Raw genomic sequence first — 21,144 nt, 5'->3', positions numbered from 1 at the left:
CCACGGCAGCGTATTTTTGGTTCGAGGAACTAGAAAATTCGCTCCAAAAGGAGACTCCATATGATGAAGTCATGGACAGAATTCACGCACTAAAGTTGGCTAATTCCTTTATTTTGGATGCCGCTTTCCAATTGGCTAAGTTAGCGGCGAAAAATTCAGGTTTTGCAATAGTGGCGCACAGATCGCTTTGGCTAAAATCCTGGTCGGCGGATGTGTCGTCCAAGAATAAGTTGCTTAATATTCCTTTCAAGGGTAAGACCCTTTTCGGGCCAGAATTGAAAGAGATTATTTCAGACATTACTGGTGGGAAGGGACATGCCCTCCCACAGGATAGGCCTTTCAAGGCTAAGAACAAATCTAATTTTCGTTCCTTTCGTAATTTCAGGAACGGACCGAATCCTAACTCTGCGGCCTCCAGACAAGAAGGCAACTCTTCCCAGCCTAAACCAGCATGGAAACAATTGCAAGGCTGGAACAAGGGTAAACAGGCCAAGAAGCCTGCTGCTGCTACCAAAACAGCATGAAGGGGTAGCCCCCGATCCGGGACCGGATCTAGTAGGGGGCAGACTTTCTCTCTTCGTTCAGGCTTGGGCAAGAGATGTTCTGGATCCCTGGGCACTAGAAATAGTCTCTCAGGGGTATCTTCTAGAGTTCAAGGAACTTCCTCCAAGGGGAAGGTTCCACATGTCTTGCTTATCTTCAGACCAGATAAAGAGACAGGCATTCTTACATTGCGTAGGAGACCTATTAAAAATGGGAGTGATAAACCCAGTTCCAACAGTGGAACAAGGTCTGGGTTTTTACTCAAACCTGTTTGTAGTTCCCAAAAAAGAGGGAACATTCAGGCCAATTCTGGATCTAAAAAATTCTAAACAAATTCCTCAGAGTTCCATCATTCAAAATGGAAACCATTCGGACAATTTTACCAACATTCCAGGAGGGTCAATATATGACTACCGTGGACTTAAAGGATGCGTACCTGCCTATTCCTATCCACAAAGATCATCATCAGTTCCTATCCACAAAGATCATCATCAGTTCCTGAGGTTCGCCTTTATGGACAATCATTACCAGTTCGTGGCTCTTCCGTTCGGTTTAGCCACTGCTCCCAGAATTTTCACAAAGGTGCTAGGGTCCCTTCTAGCGGTTCTAAGACCGAGGGGCATTGCGGTAGCACCTTATCTAGATGACATTCTAATCCAAGCGTCTCTTTCCAAAGCAAAGGCTCATACAGACATTGTTCTAGCCTTTCTCAGATCTCACGGGTGGAAGGTGAACGTAGAAAAGAGTTCCCTGTCCCCGTCAACAAGAGTTCCCTTTTTGGGAACAATAATAGATTCTGTAGAAATGAAGATCTTCCTGACAGAGGTCAGAAAGTTAAAGCTTCTAAACGCTTGTCAAGTTCTCCACTCTATTCTTCAACCTTCCATAGCTCAGTGCATGGAAGTAGTAGGATTAATGGTTGCAGCAATGGACATAGTTCCTTTTGCTCGAATTCATCTAAGACCATTACAACTGTGCATGCTCAATCAGTGGAATGGGGACTGTGGCAAACCTAGCCACTTCTGGACTATAACGTAAGAAAGGTTGTCTGTGACAGACCCTTCGGTCAGGACTGAAAGTGTTAACTTTATTTTCTAACCACAAGTGGCTGGCTCCAGCTACAATCTAATTAATGCTTAGCATTCTATTGTTTGATCACCCCCAGAAACCCCCAGAGAGAAACGCCTAAGTGATAAGGAGAGTCAAGAGTGTCCTGTGGTTGAAGTGTTTAAGTAATATAATCCTATTGTATCATGTCAAGGGCGCTTCTCCCTTTTATCTAATGTACAACATTCTTTCCACCCCCATCTGGGGGGGGGGGGGTCAAAAACCTGTATAAATCTGTATGCTGCCTTCAAATAAAGTGTTATTCTGTTTAAAACCTGAAAACTGGCTGGGTTGTGAATTGCTGATTCCCTATGCAGGACATTGTTCCCTGGTGTTAACCCTTGGTATCCGGTTGGTACCGTTACAATTGGTGGCAAGCGACGGAATGAACCTTATCGCCCAGAAGAGCAACTACACAAGCCAGTAACCTCAGGAAGAGGGGGATTACTACAATACTGACTAAGATGGAAGGAGTACCAGGGACCGAAGTGAATGGAGATGGATTATTCTAAGCTAAAGAGACAAACGTAAAAGGAACTGCTAGAAGCCAGGGGAAAGATAGGCAGCAGCAAACCCAAGGCTATATTAATTGCTGAGCTGATGGAGGGAGACAGAGCTCGCAGCGCTACGCCTCCAGCAGCCATGGAGGAGACCCTATACCAGAGGGAAATGAGGACCAGGCTGGAATTTTTACCCCAACCTGTACCACGGGATATGCTATCCGTGGTAATGGCAGATGTGCAGGAGTACGTGATGGCACACAGTCCGCGGAATGCATCCTCCCGAGCAGAATCCATTTTGGACGCACTCAGCAACCCAGTAAGACCCAAAATCCCATACCATGCATTTAAAATGTTTTGTGAGGAGAAGGATGAGATTGATGGGTATTTACAGGATTTTGAGAGACTGTGCGAGTTACATGATTTGGAGCAGTCCGTATGGGTGCCGGTGCTAGCAGGCAAGCTAGCCGGTAGGGCAGCGGAAGCGTATCGCGCTGTACCCAGGGAGGACAGCAAGGATTACGCTAAAGTGAAGAGAGCGATCTTGGAAAGATATGCCATTACCTCAGAGGCATACCGGCGCAAGTTTAGAGGCCTGCGCAAGCCAGAAAGAGATTCCATGCAGAGTGGGCCCACAAGCTGGATCAAGCATCTCAGGGGTGGATACAGGCCAGCCAAGCTACCACCATGGAAGAATTGCGACAACTGATGCTGTTGGAGCAATTCTTTAACGGCTTGTCCCCAGAAGCCCAAGAATGGGTGAGAGATCGAAAACCCCTCACCTTAACCGAAGCAGCCAGATTAGCAGACCAGCATTTTGATGCCAGGAGGCACCATGGACTACAGCCTAACAACGGACGGGCTAATATACAATGCCACACCTGCAAGCAGTGGGGACATATGGCACGTGAGTGCACCCAAAATCGGAGCAGACAAGCTTGGAACCAGGTCAGACAGAACCTGGCCCCAAGGGCGGCTGCTCACCATTACCAAACGGAGCCAGCCGCTCATGAGGTGTTGAGCACCCAAGCCGAGGAACCCCTGGGAATTCTGCATGAGGTGATGTCGGTCCAGGGACTTCGGGATTCGGGAGCTACTTTAACCCTGATAGCTCCCCATTTGGTGCCGGATACAGCACCCACTGGCGGATCCGTGGCAGTACGAGGGGCAGGGGGAGCAGTATACCGATTGCCCACTGCTAGAGTTGAGTACAGACCCCCAGTCACCCCAGCAGCTGCCAGTTACCAACCCCCAGCACACCGCTATACCACACGGCCTCCGGCCACGAACTACCCTCAGAGAGCCCGGTTCAATTCGCGGGGCTACTCACAACCTATTCGGTGCTTTGGATGTAAGCAACTAGGGCACAAAAGACCAGAGTGTCCCCTAAATGCAGCGAATCAAGCACAGTCCTGGAGAAGACCCGCTGGCGGAATCCCACATAATCCTCAGCCTGTGGCCCGCTACGTAGAGGTGCCAGAATGCTGGGGCAGCCTACATGAAGCAGACCCCGTGCAAGCTGCCCACCGGAATAACCGGCAACGGGTTAAAGTGAATGGGAAGGAGGTCAGTTGTCTACGGGATACTGGTGCTACCATGACCTTGCTTCAAGAGAACTTGGTGCCTGAGAAACAGCACACTGGAGACACTGTGGCTGTGAGGGTAGCAGGGGGCACTGTGTTCCGCCTACCTGTTGCCAGGGTACATTTGGATTGGGGAGTGGGCGCTAGACTTGTGAATGTGGGGGTCAAGAAGGACTTACCTGCTGATGTTCTCCTTGGAAATGACTTGGCCCCCCTTGTTTCTGCCTATGCTCCCATGGATCCCGCTAATGTTAACCCTGTGACTACCCAAGCCCAGTCCCTCCGGGAAGAGACGCTTCCATGTTTGGGGTGGGGGCAGTACTGAGCCAAGTTGGAGCAGATGGCGGAGAACACCCCGTAGCTTACTTGAGCCGAAAGTTGTTGCCCCGGACATCCCCAAGCCGATCCGTTGGGATCAGACTGTGTATGCCGGCTTGGTTCTGGGGGAGCATTGTGGCAAACCTAGCCACTTCTGGACTATAACGTAAGAAAGGTTGTCTGTGACAGACCCTTCGGTCAGGACTGAAAGTGTTAACTTTATTTTCTAACCACAAGTGGCTGGCTCCAGCTACAATCTAATTAATGCTTAGCATTCTATTGTTTGATCACCCCCAGAGAGAAACGCCTAAGTGATAAGGAGAGTCAAGAGTGTCCTGTGGTTGAAGTGTTTAAGTAATATAATCCTATTGTATCATGTCAAGGGCGCTTCTCCCTTTTATCTAATGTACAACATTCTTTCCACCCCCATCTGGGGGGGGGGGGTCAAAAACCTGTATAAATCTGTATGCTGCCTTCAAATAAAGTGTTATTCTGTTTAAAACCTGAAAACTGGCTGGGTTGTGAATTGCTGATTCCCTATGCAGGACATTGTTCCCTGGTGTTAACCCTTGGTATCCGGTTGGTACCGTTACAGGGACTATGCAGACTTGTCTCCCCAGATTCAAGTAGACCAGGTAACCAGGGATTCGCTCCGCTGGTGGTTGTCTCACGATCACCTGTCTCAAGGAATGAGTTTCCGCAGACCAGAGTGGGTCATTGTCACGACAGACGCCAGTCTCTTAGGCTGGGGTGCGGTCTGGGACTCTCTGAAGGTTTAAGGTCTATGGTCTCGAGAAGAGTCTCTTCTTCCGATTAACATTTTAGAACTGAGAGCGATATTCAATGCGCTCCTGGCGTGGCCTCACCTAGCAAAGGCCAAATTCATAAGGTTCCAGTCGGACACCATGACGACTGTAGCGTACATCAATCATCAGGGGGGAACAAAGAGTTCCTTAGCGATGAGAGAGGTATCCAAGATCATCAAATGGGCGGAGGATCACTCCTGCCACCTATCTGCAATTCACATCCCAGGAGTGGACAACTGGGAGGCGGATTATTTGAGTCGTCAGACTTTTCATCCGGGGGAGTGGGAACTCCATCCGGAGGTTTTTGCCCAGTTAACTCAACTTTGGGGCATTCCAGATATGGATCTGATGGCGTCTCGCCAGAACGCCAAGGTTCCTCGATACGGGTCCAGATCCAGGGATCCCAAGGCGACACTGGTGGATGCATTAGTGGCGCCTTGGTCGTTCAACCTAGCTTATGTGTTTCCACCGTTCCCTCTCCTTCCCAGGCTTGTAGCCAGGATCAAACAGGAGCAGGCCTCTGTGATTCTAATAGCCCCTGCGTGGCCACGCAGGACTTGGTATGCAGACCTGGTGAATATGTCATCGGCTCCACCATGGAAGCTACCTTTTGAGGCAGGATCTTCTAGTACAAGGTCCATTCGAACATCCAAATCTAGTCTCTCTCCAACTGACTGCTTGGAAATTGAACGCTTGATTCTATCTAAGCGTGGGTTTTCTGACTCGGTTATAGATACTCTGGTTCAGGCCAGAAAGCCTGTGACTAGGAAAATTTACCATAAGATATGGCAAAAATATATCTGTTGGTGCAGATCCAAGGGATACTCTTGGAGTAAAATCAAAATTCCAAGGATTCTTTCCTTTCTACAAGAGGGCTTGGATAAAGGTTTGTCAGCTAGTTCTCTAAAAGGACAGATATCTGCTCTGTCGGTTTTGTTGCACAAACGTCTGGCAGCTGTGCCAGATATACAGGCGTTTGTACAGGCGTTAGTCAGGATCAAGCCTGTCTATAGACCTATGACTCCTCCATGGAGTCTAAACTTGGTTCTTTCAGTTCTTCAGGGGGTTCCGTTTGAACCCATGCATTCCATAGCTATTAAGTTACTATCTTGGAAAGTTCTGTTTTTGGTTGCTATTTCTTCTGCTAGAAGAGTTTCTGAATTATCTGCTTGGCAGTGTTTTTCTCCCTATCTGATTTTTCATGCAGATAAGGTAGTTTTACGTACCAAGCCTGGTTTTCTTCCAAAGGTCGTTTCTAACAGGAATATTAACCAGGAAATTGTTGTTCCTTCTCTGTGTCCGAATCCAGTTTCAAAGAAGGAACGTTTGTTACACAATCTAGATGTGGTCCGTGCTTTAAAGTTCTATTTAGAAGCAACAAATGATTTCAGACAGACATCATCCTTGTTTGTTGTGTATTCTGGTAAGAGGAGAGGGCAGAAAGCTACTGCTACCTCTTTCTTTTTGGCTGAAAAGCATCATCCGATTGGCTTATGAGACTGCCGGACGGCAGCCTCCTGAACGAATTACAGCTCATTCTACTAGAGCTGTGTCTTCCTCATGGGCCTTCAAGAACGAGGCTTCTGTTGATCAGATCTGTAAGGCAGCGACTTGGTCTTCTCTGCATACTTTTGCCAAATTTTACAAATTCGATACTTATGCTTCTTCGGAGGCTATTTTTGGGAGAGAGGTTTTGCAAGCCGTGGTGCCTTCTGTTTAGGTAACCTGGTTTGCTCCCCCCCTTCATCCGTGTCCTAAAGCTTTGGTATTGGTTCCCACAAGTAAGGATGAAGCCGTGGACCGGACACACCAATGTTGGAGAAAACAGAATTTATGTTTACCTGATAAATTTCTTTCTCAAACGGTGTGTCCGGTCCACGGCCCGCCCTGGGTTTTAATCAGGTTTGAAAAATTTCTTTCTTTATACACTACAGTCACCACGGCACCCTATAGTTTCTCCTTTTTCTCCTAACCGTCGGTCGAATGACTGGGGGGCGGAGCCAGAGGAGGGGCTATATGGACAGCTCTTGCTGGGTGCTCTCTTTGCCATTTCCTGTAGGGGAAGAGAATATCCCACAAGTAAGGATGAAGCCGTGGACCGGACACACCGTTGGAGAAAGAAATTTATCAGGTAAACATAAATTCTGTGTTTTTCTCTCTTCTTTTTTTTCTCTTTTTTTTCTCTTTTTTTTTTTTTTTTCCTCTTTTTTTTTTTCTCTTTTTTTTTTCTCTTAATTTTCTATTTCATGTTTGAGATAGGGCACACAATTTTTTCCAATTTACTTCTATTATCAAATTAGCTTAATTTTCTTGGTATCCTTTGTTGAAGGAGCAATAATGCACTACTGGTAGCTAGCTGAATATTTCAGGCAAAATGACAAAAGGTGCATCCACCAATCAGCAGCTAGCTCTTGGTAGTACATTGCTTTTTTTGAGGCTATCTAGGTATGCTTTTCAAAAAATATCAAGCAAATTAGATATTAGAAGTAAATCTGAATTTCTTCTGTTATGTGTGATCAGTCCACGGGTCATCATTACTTCTGGGATATTATCTGCTCCCCTACAGGAAGTGCAAGAGGATTCACCCAGCAGAGTTGCTATATAGCTCCTCCCCTCTACGTCACCTCCAGTCATTCTCTTGCACCCAAAGACTAGATAGGAGGTGTGAGAGGACTATGGTGATTATACTTAGTTTTTATAACTTCAATCAAAAGTTTGTTATTTTACAATAGCACCGGAGCATGTTATTACTTCTCTGGCAGAGTTTGAAGAAGAATCTACCAGAGTTTTTTTTATTATGATTTTAACCGGAGTAGTTAAGATCATATTGCTGTTTCTCGGCCATCTGAGGGAGGTAAAAGCTTCAGATCAGGGGACAGCGGGCAGTTGAATCTGCATTGAGGTATGTAGCAGTTTTTATTTTCTGAATGGAATTGATGAGAAAATCCTGCTATACCGATATGACATGTATGTATACTCTACACTTCAGTATTCTGGGGATGGTATTTCACCGGAATTACTCTGTAAAAGTACATTAAACCTTTTAATAGGTATTTAATTCATGTTAAACGTTTTTGCTGGAATGTAGAATCGTTTGCATTTCTGAGGTACTGAGTGAATAAATATTTGGGCATTATTTTTCCACTTGGCAGTTTGCTTGTTTTGATTATGACAGTTTCGTTTCTCTCTCACTGCTGTGTGTGAGGGGGAGGGGCCGTTTTTTGGCGCTCTTTGCTACGCATCAAAAAATTTTCAGTCAGTTACTCTTATATTTTCTGCATGATCCGGTTCATCTCTGACAGAACTCAGGGGTCTTCAAACTTCTTTGAAGGGAAGTAGATTCTCTCAGCAGAGCTGTGAGATTTAATAGTGACTGTGATTTAAAACGTTGCTCTGTAATTTTTATGTTTAAAATTTAATTAGTGTTATTTTACTAATGGGAACAAACCTTTACTAAAAAGTTGTGTTGTTTGTTAAGAGTGATGCTATAACTGTTTTTCAGTTCATTATTTCAACTGTCATTTAATCGTTTAGTGCTTTTGAGGCACAGTACGCTTTTATTAAATAAAATTGTAACCGAGTTGCATGTTTATTGCTAGTGTGTTAAACATGTCTGATTCAGAGGAAGATACCTGTGTCATTTGTTCCAATGCCAAGGTGGAGCCCAATAGAAATTTATGTACTAGCTGTATTGATGCTACCTTAAATAAAAGCCAATCTGTACAAATTGAACAAATTTCACCAAACAGCGAGGGGAGAGTTATGCCGTCTAACTCGCCTCACGTGTCAGTACCTGCATCTCCCGCCCGGGAGGTGCGTGATATTATGGCGCCTAGTACATCTGGGCAGCCATTACAGATAACATTACAAGATATGGCTACTGTTATGACTGAAGTTTTGGCTAAATTACCAGAACTAAGAGGCAAGCGTGATCACTCTGGGGTGAGAACAGAGTGCGCTGATAATTCTAGGGCCATGTCTGATACTGCGTCACAGCTTGCAGAGCATGAGGACGGAGAGCTTCATTCTGTAGGTGACGGTTCTGATCCAAACAGATTGGATTCAGATATTTCAAATTTTAAGTTTAAATTGGAAAACCTCCGTGTATTACTAGGGGAGGTCTTAGCAGCTCTCAACGATTGTAACGCTGTTGCAATACCAGAGAAAATGTGTAGGTTGGATAAATACTTTGCGGTACCGGCGAGTACTGACGTTTTTCCTATACCTAAGAGATTAACTGAAATTGTTACTAAGGAGTGGGACAGACCCGGTGTGCCGTTCTCACCCCCTCCAATATTTAGAAAGATGTTTCCAATAGACGCCACCACACGGGACTTATGGCAAACGGTCCCTAAGGTGGAGGGAGCAGTTTCTACTTTAGCTAAGCGTACCACTATCCCGGTGGAGGATAGCTGTGCTTTTTCAGATCCTATGGATAAAAAATTAGAGGGTTACCTTAAGAAAATGTTTGTTCAACAAGGTTTTATATTACAACCCCTTGCATGCATCGCGCCGATCACGGCTGCGGCAGCATTTTGGATTGAGTCTCTAGAAGAGAACCTTAGTTCAGCTACGCTGGACGACATTACGGACAGGCTTAGAGTCCTTAAACTAGCTAATTCATTCATTTCGGAGGCCGTAGTACATTTAACCAAACTTACGGCTAAGAATTCAGGATTCGCCATTCAGGCACGCAGGGCGCTGTGGCTAAAATCCTGGTCGGCTGATGTAACTTCTAAGTCCAAATTACTTAATATACCTTTCAAGGGGCAAACTTTATTTGGGCCCGGTTTGAAAGAAATTATTGCTGACATTACAGGAGGTAAGGGCCACGCTCTACCTCAAGACAAAGCCAAAGCTAAGGCTAGACAGTCTAATTTTCGTCCCTTTCGGAATTTCAAAGCAGGAGCAGCGCCAACCTCCACTGCACCAAAACAGGGAGGAACTGTTGCTCGTTACAGACAAGGCTGGAAGCCTAACCAGTCCTGGAACAAGGGCAAGCAGGCCAGTAAACCTGCTGCTGCCTCAAAGACAGCATGAACCGAGGGCCCCCGATCCGGGACCGGATCTAGTGGGGGGCAGACTCTCTCTCTTCGCCCAGGCTTGGGCAAGAGATGTCCAGGATCCCTGGGCGCTAGAGATCATATCTCAGGGATACCTTCTAGACTTCAAATTCTCTCCCCCAAAAGGGAGATTTCATCTGTCAAGGTTGTCAACAAACCAAATAAAGAAGGACGCGTTTCTACGCTGTGTACAAGATCTATTATTAATGGGAGTGATCCATCCGGTTCCGCGGTCGGAACAAGGACAAGGGTTTTACTCAAACCTGTTTGTGGTTCCCAAAAAAGAGGGAACTTTCAGGCCAATCTTGGATTTAAAGATCCTAAACAAATTCTTAAGAGTTCCATCGTTCAAAATGGAAACTATTCGGACAATCTTACCCATGATCCAAGAGGGTCAGTACATGACCACAGTGGATTTAAAGGATGCTTACCTTCACATACCGATTCACAAAGATCATTACCGGTATCTAAGGTTTGCCTTCTTAGACAGGCATTACCAGTTTGTAGCCCTTCCATTCGGATTGGCTACGGCTCCAAGAATCTTTACAAAGGTTCTGGGTGCCCTTCTGGCGGTACTAAGACCGCGAGGAATTTCGGTAGCTCCGTACCTAGACGACATTCTGATACAAGCTTCAAGCTTTCAAACTGCCAAGTCTCATACAGAGTTAGTTCTGGCATTTCTAAGGTCGCATGGATGGAAAGTAAACGAAAAGAAGAGTTCTCTCTTTCCTCTCACAAGAGTTCCATTCTTGGGGACTCTTATAGATTCTGTAGAAATGAGGATTTATCTGACAGAAGACAGATTAACAAAGCTTCTAAATGCATGCCGTGTCCTTCATTCCATTCAACTCCCGTCAGTAGCTCAATGCATGGAGGTGATCGGCTTAATGGTAGCAGCAATGGACATAGTTCCCTTTGCACGCCTACATCTCAGACCGCTGCAATTGTGCATGCTGAGTCAGTGGAATGGGGATTACTCAGATTTGTCCCCCACTCTGAATCTGGATCAAGAGACCAGAAACTCTCTTCTATGGTGGCTTTCTCGGCCACATTTGTCCAGGGGGATGCCGTTCAGCAGGCCGGACTGGACAATTGTAACAACAGACGCCAGCCTTCTAGGTTGGGGCGCTGTCTGGAATTCTCTGAAGGCTCAGGGACAATGGAGTCAGGAGGAAAGTCTCCTGCCAATAAACATTCTGGAATTGAGAGCAGTTCTCAATGCCCTTCTATCTTGGCCCCAGTTAAAGACTCGGGGGTTCATCAGGTTTCAGTCGGACAACATCACGACTGTAGCTTACATCAACCATCAAGGAGGGACAAGAAGCTCCCTAGCAATGATAGAGGTATCAAAGATATTTCGCTGGGCAGAGTCTCACTCTTGCCATCTGTCAGCAATCCACATCCCGGGAGTGGAGAACTGGGAGGCGGATTTCTTGAGTCGCCAGACTCTTCATCCGGGGGAGTGGGAACTTCATCCGGAGGTCTTTGCCCAAATACTTCAACGTTGGGGCAAACCAGAGATAGATCTCATGGCGTCTCGCCAGAACGCCAAACTTCCTCGCTACGGATCCAGATCCAGGGATCCGGGAGCGGTTCTGATAGATGCTTTGACAGCACCTTGGAACTTCAGGATGGCTTATGTATTTCCACCCTTCCCACTGCTTCCTCGATTGATTGCCAAAATCAAACAGGAGAGAGCATCAGTGATTCTAATAGCGCCTGCATGGCCGCGCAGGACTTGGTATGCAGATCTAGTGGACATGTCATCCTGTCCGCCTTGGTCTCTACCTCTAAGACAGGACCTTCTGATTCAGGGTCCATTCAATCATCAAAGTCTAACTTCTCTGAAGCTGACTGCTTGGAAATTGAACGCTTGATTTTATCAAAACGTGGTTTTTCTGAGTCGGTTATTGATACCCTGATACAGGCTAGGAAGCCTGTTACCAGAAAGATTTACCATAAAATATGGCGTAAATACCTATACTGGTGTGAATCCAAAGATTACTCCTGGAGTAAGGTTAGGATTCCTAGGATATTGTCTTTTCTACAAGAAGGTTTAGAAAAGGGTTTATCGGCTAGCTCATTAAAGGGACAGATCTCAGCTCTGTCCATCTTGTTACACAGGCGTCTGTCAGAAAATTCAGACATCCAGGCCTTTTGTCAGGCTTTAACTAGGATCAAGCCTGTGTTTAAAACTGTTGCTCCGCCATGGAGTTTAAACTTAGTTCTTAACGTTTTACAGGGTGTTCCGTTTGAACCCCTTCATTCCATTGATATAAAATTGTTATCTTGGAAAGTTCTGTTTTTAATGGCTATTTCCTCGGCTCGAAGAGTCTCTGAGTTATCAGCCCTACATTGTGATTCTCCTTATCTGATCTTTCACTCAGACAAGGTAGTTCTGCGTACTAAACCTGGGTTCTTACCTAAGGTAGTCACTAACAGGAATATCAATCAAGAGATTGTTGTTCCATCCTTGTGTCCAAATCCTTCTTCAAAGAAGGAACGTCTTCTACACAATCTGGATGTAGTTCGTGCCCTCAAGTTCTACTTGCAGGCAACTAAAGATTTTCGCCAAACTTCTTCCCTGTTTGTCGTTTATTCTGGACAGAGGAGAGGTCAAAAAGCTTCTGCTACCTCTCTCTCTTTTTGGCTTCGTAGCATAATACGTTTAGCCTATGAGACTGCTGGACAGCAGCCTCCTGAAAGAATTACAGCTCATTCCACTAGAGCTGTGGCTTCCACTTGGGCCTTTAAGAATGAGGCCTCTGTTGAACAGATTTGCAAGGCTGCAACTTGGTCTTCGCTTCATACTTTTTCCAAATTTTACAAATTTGACACTTTTGCTTCTTCGGAGGCTATTTTTGGGAGAAAGGTTCTTCAGGCAGTGGTTCCTTCTGTATAATGAGCCTGCCTATCCCTCCCGTCATCCGTGTACTTTTGCTTTGGTATTGGTATCCCAGAAGTAATGATGACCCGTGGACTGATCACACATAACAGAAGAAAACATAATTTATGCTTACCTGATAAATTCCTTTCTTCTGTTGTGTGATCAGTCCACGGCCCGCCCTGTTTTTTAAGGCAGGTACATATTTTTTAAATTATAATTCAGTCACCACTACACCCTTGGTTTCTCCTTTCTCGTTGGTCTTTGGTCGAATGACTGGAGGTGACGTAGAGGGGAGGAGCTATATAGCAACTCTGCTGGGTGAATCCTCTTGCACTTCCTGTAGGGGAGCAGATAATATCCCAGAAGTAATGATGACCCGTGGACTGATCACACAACAGAAGAAAGGAATTTATCAGGTAAGCATAAATTATGTTTTTTTTTATTTGTGTGCTCTGTCTGAATTATAAACAGAATTTGGGTTTCATGTCCATTTAACGTTAAGTACAAAAAGCCCAATTCCCCCCCCCCCCCCCCCCCCCGTATGTATATAAAAATTCCCCACTGCAGCATTTTGTACTCTTGACTATTTTACTGTTTCTCATCTCATTCACAGAAGTTATTTCGGTCTATGATGCTGCATCAGTTTGTCAGCGTTTTACTGCAGGTTCTTATTCACAAGTCCCATGACCTCCTGCAAGAAGAAATTGGCATTGCTGTTTACAATATGGCATCCGTGGACTTCAGTAGCTTCTTCTCTTCCTTTCTGCCTGAATTTCTTGCAGGTTGTGAAGGCCTGGACTCCAGCCAAAAAGGTGTCCTCGTTCGGAACTTCAAGATGGAACGGGTATGTTGGGCTAATTCATTACAGGCCATCCTACTGAGTTGTACCTATTGTTTTCCTGTGCATAGATTCTAAACTCAAAGGGCTATTATCGTCAAAAAAATTATATGCAAAGGGGTTAAACACATCCATAGAATTACCCCTCAGGCCCACAATGAACTGCTGGTCCTAAGTAGAAACTGCAGCTTATCCAATCAGCAGCACTAGTTAAACTGTTGTGCGTTGTTTCCACTCAGGACCAGCAGTGATCTGCAGCTCCTGAGCAGCACTGCTATGTGTTACCCCTTTATGGGAGTTAAACACACAGTACTCCAGGGTCACTAGTCTTAAAATGACATGCTGTAACAAATTAGTACATGTAATTTTTCAACTATAATGAACATTTAAAAGGATGAGAGATTATAATGTACATAGGAGAGATGCACTAAAAAATAGTTGTATTTTTATTTAAAAATATGGGTAAACGTGTTTTTAAAATCCAGTCCGGAATCTAAGCAATGTTTTAGATGGACGTTAATTGATGATTTTTAATAAAGATGCACTGTAACTTGATTTTTAGTCGAGCTGTGCCATTCTAATACCCACGCTCCGGCCACCCACTTCAAAACTCACATTTCTTTCTGAGCTAACAGTTTGAACTGTTCTACAATCGGCGCTCTAGCTACAAAACAAATGCAGTGAGTCTAGTCGCTAAATTGGGGAACAATTCAAACCGTTAGCTCTCAAAAAATTAGTTTTGATGTGGGCGGCCGGTGCGCGGGGTATTAGACTGGCACAGCTAGATTAAAAGTTAATTACAGTGCATCTTATTTGATCCCTAAAATTGTTTTGTTGTGCTCCGCATTTGTTTATAGCGCTGCGGAATCTGTTGGCGCTCTACAAATAACCGATAATAATAATAATCTTTATTAGAAGTGATCAATTAAAGTCCATCTAAAATATCACTTGAATTCCGGGCCAGATTTTAAAACATGTAAAGTTTTTTTTTTTACCATTTCTTTAAAGGCACACAAAAGTCAAAATTTAAAGGGATAGTCTAGTCAACATTTTAAACTTTTCATGATCCAAATAGAGCAGCAATGTTCTAATTTACTCCTATTAATTTTTCTTTGTTCTCTTGGTATTATTTTTTTAGCGCTGGCTGATAGGTGGCTACATTTCAGACACCAATCAGCAAGTGCTACCCAAGTTCTGAACCAAAAATGGGCCGGCTACTAAGCTTACATTTTTGCTTTTTCAAATAAAGATACCAAGAGAACGAAGGAGTAAATTAGAAATTTGTGTAAAGTGATGGTAAATTCGGCCAAAGTGCTCCACATATTTGTAAAGGTCTTTATCCTAACTAGCTTATCGATAAGCTTTTTTATTAATCAATTCATCAGCACACTGAATAATTTTACTTTTTATTCCTGCTACGTTACTGTATTGAATTCAGCCTCTCTAAGATTTGTGAAGCTCCTTCTTTGAGTGGCATCTGCTCTAGCCGGTCAGAGCCTCACCATGTAAAAGTATCTGCACGCTCCCGTGCTCGGAACGCTGTCATCTTATTGAAATGCGCATGCGCTACAAGCAACTTACACTATTTGCGCAAAAGAAAATTCCCTTATTCTGTTGCGCAAACGTTAGTTGTTTATAGCGCATGCACATTTCAATAAGATGACAGCATTCTGAGCGAGGGAGCGTGCAGATAGAATTTTACATGGGGCACATGGTGAGGCTCTGATTGGCTAGAACAAATGCCACTCAAAGAAAGAGCTTCTAACATTCCCCTCCCTTTTTTTTTTTTTTTTTGTGTGCCTTCCCCCCCTTCTCTTTATATACCCCTTCCATCCATGTCACCTACCACTTAATAGGTGTGAGGATTCTCAAGGTTTATATATCGTGGTTTTCCTACTACCTCCCGTACACTCCAAATTTGTCCCTTACATTATATATAACAATGTGGGTTGCTATATATACTGTCCCTCGTCCCATCATAACTTTTAGTTTTAGCTTGTGGCCTTTTATAGCTAAGGGATGTTGGGTAGAATTGTTTGTTGTTTGTCACTAATTCTCCCCTACAAAGTATTATATGTTATTGTTTGTGGTTATTTCATGTTTTATTATAAGGAAAACGTTATATGCTTGAACCACTTCATTGTCAAGGATAGTGATATTGTCACCTTCCATAGAATTATCCGTTCTTTACTTCCTACATGCCGAATGAACATTTATTCCCAAATATTCATGTTGCATGGATCTATGTCAAGGTTATGGACATGTCTTTGGATGGTGGGCCAGTTTGTGTCACATACTGGTCATAAACCTCTATGGACAGGCTCAGATCTATAATTTCGGAAGAGACTGGACGTGTTCTCTCTGTTGTCTACCTTGCTGTAGTCCATAGTGTCCAAAGAATCCATACAAATTAAAGGACTAGGTAGTGAAGTCAAGCGACTCGGATATTTTCTCCACTTTATTTTACTATATAATGGTATGGTGCATGTTTATAGGTAACAAAAAACTTGAGGTTTATTTTCAACATATTTTCGCTATGTAACAAATTGAATCTTATCTGAAGATGTAGCAATTGTTGTTGCTTTTTTTATTTTCTTGTCATTAAGTTGTTATAATGCAATTTATGCCTCAATAAAAAATTATTTAAAAAAAAAAGAGCCTCAAAAATCTTAGAGAGGTTTAATTCAATATGGTAACGTAGCAGGAATAAAAGTAAAACGATTCAGTGTGCTGATGAATTGCTTAATAAAAAAGCTTTTCGATATGCTAGTTAGGACCTTTACAAATATGCGGAGCACTTTGGCCGAATTTACCATCACTTAATTTAATTAACTAATATTGCATGCTCTATCTGAATCCTGAAAGTTTCATTTTGACAAGACTATTGCTTTAAACTTTTCATGATTTAGATAGAAGGAAATTGGAAATTGATTTAAAATTGGGTGCTCTATTTAATTTTCTTAGTACTCTTGCTGTCTTTAGTTGAAACGCATGCCTAGGTAAGCTTAGGAGCAGCAGTGCACTACTGGGGGCTAGCTGCTGATTGGGGCTTGCACATATGTCACTTGTTGGCTCAACTGATGGTATAATTTGTTTAAGGAGCAGCAATACACTTTTGTGAGCTAGTTGAAAATGAGAGAATGAAGCAAATTTTGATAAAGTACTTTTTAAAGTTGTTTAAAATTGTATTGTTTTTCCCCATAACTTGTTACATCGTATAAAATGTATGAGAAATTGCTCATTTGTGCTTCTTTTTGCAAAATAAATAGCTGGATGTACTCTTTGTAACCACAGCCCATCAAAATAGGCTAAGCTTGCAGACAGATCAGATCTGGTTATCTTATCACTCAAATGATTCCCTTTCTTCTCTCTGTCTCTGTACAATACTTAGAAAGAACAATTGAAAATAAACATTTTTTAGAGCTTTATCTCTCCCACTGTGAGTGTAATTCCTTATGCTGGCTGTGTTTACATAGTTTTCAATAGCATATACCTAGGTATATAAACTTCCAGTATAGGTAGGGATTCTACAGGCTAAATTAGCCATTTCAAATGCCAATATAAAGGCTAAGGAGCTATTTGTAAACAATTTAATACACGCTAGCAGGTAGAATGGATCATTGGGAACAAATTAAGAGAGAAAGTTTTGGTGTCTATCTAGAAGAATCTGAAATCTAATCACCTAATTAGAGACCCACAAAATAGGTTATTTTGTTTTCTAATAAGGTAGATACTACATATTCATGTTTTTAATCTTGACTTTACTCTTTCACAACAGGACTTACCTTCGTTTACCCAGAGTGTCCATCGGTTAGTGAACGATCTCCGATATTACAGACTCTGCAATGACAGCTTAGCTCCGGGAACTGTAAAACTGTGACGCCTCCCCCATCTTTATTTTAATGATGGACAGAATCCTCCCACTTGGCGCCGCTCGCTCTGCATCATTAGTCTTAACGTGCCCATCTACAGCTGTGAAGTCACTTATTTTATTTTTTTATTTTTAAACTATGTGGACTGTTTTTATGATGTACTTGACTGGAGATTTCAGTGCCTCCTCCCTTTGCCTAAACCCTTTCGTTGCCAAACAGTGATACCGTATCCCACACCGGCATTCAGGACGTCAAGTAGAGCATCAGTTTGTTTTTAATAGTAAAAACATTGTAGAATCACAAACCTTCAATATCATTCCCTTGTTTATCTATGGGGGGTGAATGTTCTGCTCCGCCCAATGGACATATTCTGCCTTGGGGTTTTGGATTTTAAACACTCCCTTTAACCAGGGGGCACACAGACATTTATATATTGTTTTATATTATTTACTTGTTTTATCATTCCATTGTGAATTTGCAACATCGCTTTCTGCGAATAAATATCTTGCCTTGTTTAAGGCTTCAAACATTCCTCTTGGTCACAGCTGTTTGGGACTTGCCCTTAAACTCGATATAAAACTGATATCCACTTGTTCGTCACGCTGCGGTAAAAAAAAACGTATTTGAAGTCGGCTTGTGACCTATCATGGTGCCTGTTGAGATGGGCATAAATTATTTTTTACTATTTTAAACATTTCTCTGTAATTTGAAGGTTTGGTAATATATGAATAAATGTTTGTATATATTTTTTAAAAGGCTTTAAAAGTTTAATTAGCTCATGTTTTCCCTGTAAAATCCTTGTGTGCTTTCAAGACCTCTTATTTTGCTGTTGTGCACCGGATGCCCCATATTTTACATGTGAATCCACACACAAGTTACGCTTAAAGGGATATGAAACCCACATTTTATTTTCTTTCACGATTCAGATATCCAATTTACTTCTATTATCAAGTTCGCTTTATTCGCTTGATATTCTTTGTTGAAGGAGCAGCGATTCACTACTGAGAAATAGCTGAACACATTGGTAAGCCTGTAAGTAATATGTGCAGCCAGCTCCCTAGCCTACCGATGTATGCTTTTCAACAAAGGATACTAAGAGAACAAAATAGATAATAGGTGTAAATTGGAAACTTGTTTAAAATTGAGTGCTCTATCTGATTTATGAAATAATAATTTTTGGGTTTCCTATACTTTTTTTTTTTTTTTTTTTTTTTTTTAAAGGGGCATGAAACAGAAAAAAAATTATTTTGAGATTCAGACAGAGCACACAATTTTTAAAGTTTCCATTTCAAATTCTTTCTCAGTATTCATTTTTTTTTTTTTTTTTAGAGATATCTAGGTAGGTAGCGTGCACTTTAGTGGAACAGTACATGACATGAAATATTGCTGCCACCTAGTTCTCTTGCAAATGTATAGCATAGTTATAAAAATGCCATAAATTGCTCCAGTCACATGATCTCTCCTCCACCTTCCTACCTGCTTTTCCACAAAGGATATCCAGAAAAAGAAAACAATTTCATATTAGAAGTTAATTGGAAAGTTGTTGGTTTTTTTTTTTTTTTAATTTTACACTATTTATTTGAATCATGAAAGAAAATGTTGGGGTTTTATGTGCCTTTTTTTAATACAAAAAAAAATCAATCACCAGTCGCCAAAACAGGCTTATAGCTTTGCTCTAGAGATGTTCATAATTCGTCATTCGTTACTGAAAACAAATGCTGAATATCGTTGCGGTCTGCAAATCCAGATATTTGTGTAGTGCCATCAATAAAAAAAAAAGCATATAACAAAATATTATATACTAAAGCGTGACCCCAGGCTGCACTCATTCCCAAAAAATGATTTTATTGTCCAAATACAAAAATATATCTGACAAAGCCCCATGGCCAACCACTAGGGGGAGCGGCAAAACGCATCATGCTTGTTTGAACTTTCCCGCCTACTAGCTCCTTACAATCAAATTTGTAAATTTATATTTAGAATAACCACACTGACAGAGTGCACTCCATACATTTTTTATTTTTTTTATTTTAAGGATATTCCAGATATTTTGTGTGTTGCACTTTTACACTAATAAATCCAGCACCAAAATAGCGATGCGCTGCAGTAACGAATTAAGAATTTCTGCACATTCCTAATCTGCACTATGGAGTAAACGAGAAAAATCTGGTGCTGCCAGCCCCCTGCAAATAAACTTAATTTACAGAAATAAGAGTCACTGGAAACTACCTAAAAATAAACTGCAAAATAGTCCTTAATGGAAATGCACACTAGAAGGGAAGGGCTTATTAATGAGCAAACACTCGTTTGTCATAAATTCAATTTTAATTTGAAAAAACACATTAGCCACTTTTTGTTTGCATTCACTTTTTCTCTGCTGCCGACATATCCAGCTACTGGCCAGGCAAGCAGGGGGCACCTTTATTTTCTAATTTTTGAGCTCTTTCCTTCTAGCGCTACTGATTGGATAAGCAGCATCTTATGCTTTGGGACCAGCAGTGCTCTGCGGGTCCTTTGCAACACTTTTACTGTTTTTAACCCCTTTTGGATGCGTAAACACTGTAGTTTAGGGTCGATCGAAAAATTACATGTTTAATTTGTTAGAGGATGTCATTTAAGACTAATTTAATTATAGCCCTTTTTTATATAGGTAGTTTCTTGTAAGAAATTAATATGTATAATTCTGTACAATTTTAAAGGTGATTTTAAGGTTAATTTTTAGAAGTTTCACACGCTGTTATTAAACCCTCTTCCCTATGCCGGTTTTCTGTAAAAGAACAAAAAAGGGGCATATTAGCCCAAGATACAACAGAAGGTTGTGGCACACAGAAGGAATTATCAGGAACTACATAAACTATTTACTTTTTAAAGCCAGTGTAATATTTGTAATATAGTTTTTATTCACACTATTTTTTTGTTTTTTAAGTTGTGTTTTTTTTTGTGCCATTGCATTTCAAAAGCTTAAGGTTAAGACAATAAATATAAAAAAATAAATACAGTGTATAGATTTTATATCATGTTACCTTGCATACATAATCCTATTAAAGATGTGATTTTATACTTAAAGGGACAGTCAACACTAAAAGTGTTATTGTTTAAAAAGATAGATAACGCCTTTACTACCCATTCCCCAGATTTGCACAACCAACATTGTTAATATACTTTATAACACCTCTAAATATCTGCCTGTTTCTAAGCCACTACAAGCCGCCTCTTATCACATGCGTTTTTATTAGCTTTCCACAACAGGAGACTTCTAGTTCATGTGGGCCATATAGATGACATTGTGCTCATGCCCATGTAGTTACTTAAGAGTCAGCACAACACTGCACTAATTGGCAAAAATGCAAGTCAATAGATAATAAATAAATAGCCGTGTGATCAGGGGCTGCCAGAAGAGGCTTAGATACAAGGTAATCACAAAGGTAAAAAGTGTATTAATATAACTGTGTTGGTTCTGCAAAACTGGGGAATGGGTAATAAAGGGATTATCTATCTTTTTATAAAACAACAATTCTGGTGTTGACTGTCCCTTTATAAAGGAATCTGAAACACAAAAATGCTCTTGTGATTCAGTCAGAGAATACAATTTTAAAAATGCTTCCAATTTATTTCTAGTATCAAATT

General features: G+C 42.0%; 1 protein-coding gene across 1 annotated transcript in view; it reads left to right on the top strand.

Moving 5' to 3' along the window:
* XPO6 (exportin 6) overlaps positions 1 to 18,272 on the top strand; it is an 87,464-nt gene extending 69,192 nt beyond the window's left edge. Inside the window, exons 23-24 of the mRNA XM_053694945.1 lie at positions 13,421 to 13,651; positions 17,424 to 18,272. Coding sequence (XP_053550920.1) covers positions 13,421 to 13,651; positions 17,424 to 17,525 — 333 coding nt within the window. The 3' untranslated portion in view covers positions 17,526 to 18,272. The remainder of the gene's footprint in view (positions 1 to 13,420; positions 13,652 to 17,423) is intronic.
* The last annotated feature ends 2,872 nt before the right edge of the window (positions 18,273 to 21,144 follow it).

Source organism: Bombina bombina, chromosome 11, assembly GCF_027579735.1.
Source record: "Bombina bombina isolate aBomBom1 chromosome 11, aBomBom1.pri, whole genome shotgun sequence".
NCBI classification, from domain to species: Eukaryota; Metazoa; Chordata; class Amphibia; order Anura; family Bombinatoridae; genus Bombina; species Bombina bombina.
The sequence above is the reverse complement of the archived record's forward strand: the minus strand, read 5'-3'. Positions and strand labels throughout refer to the sequence as shown.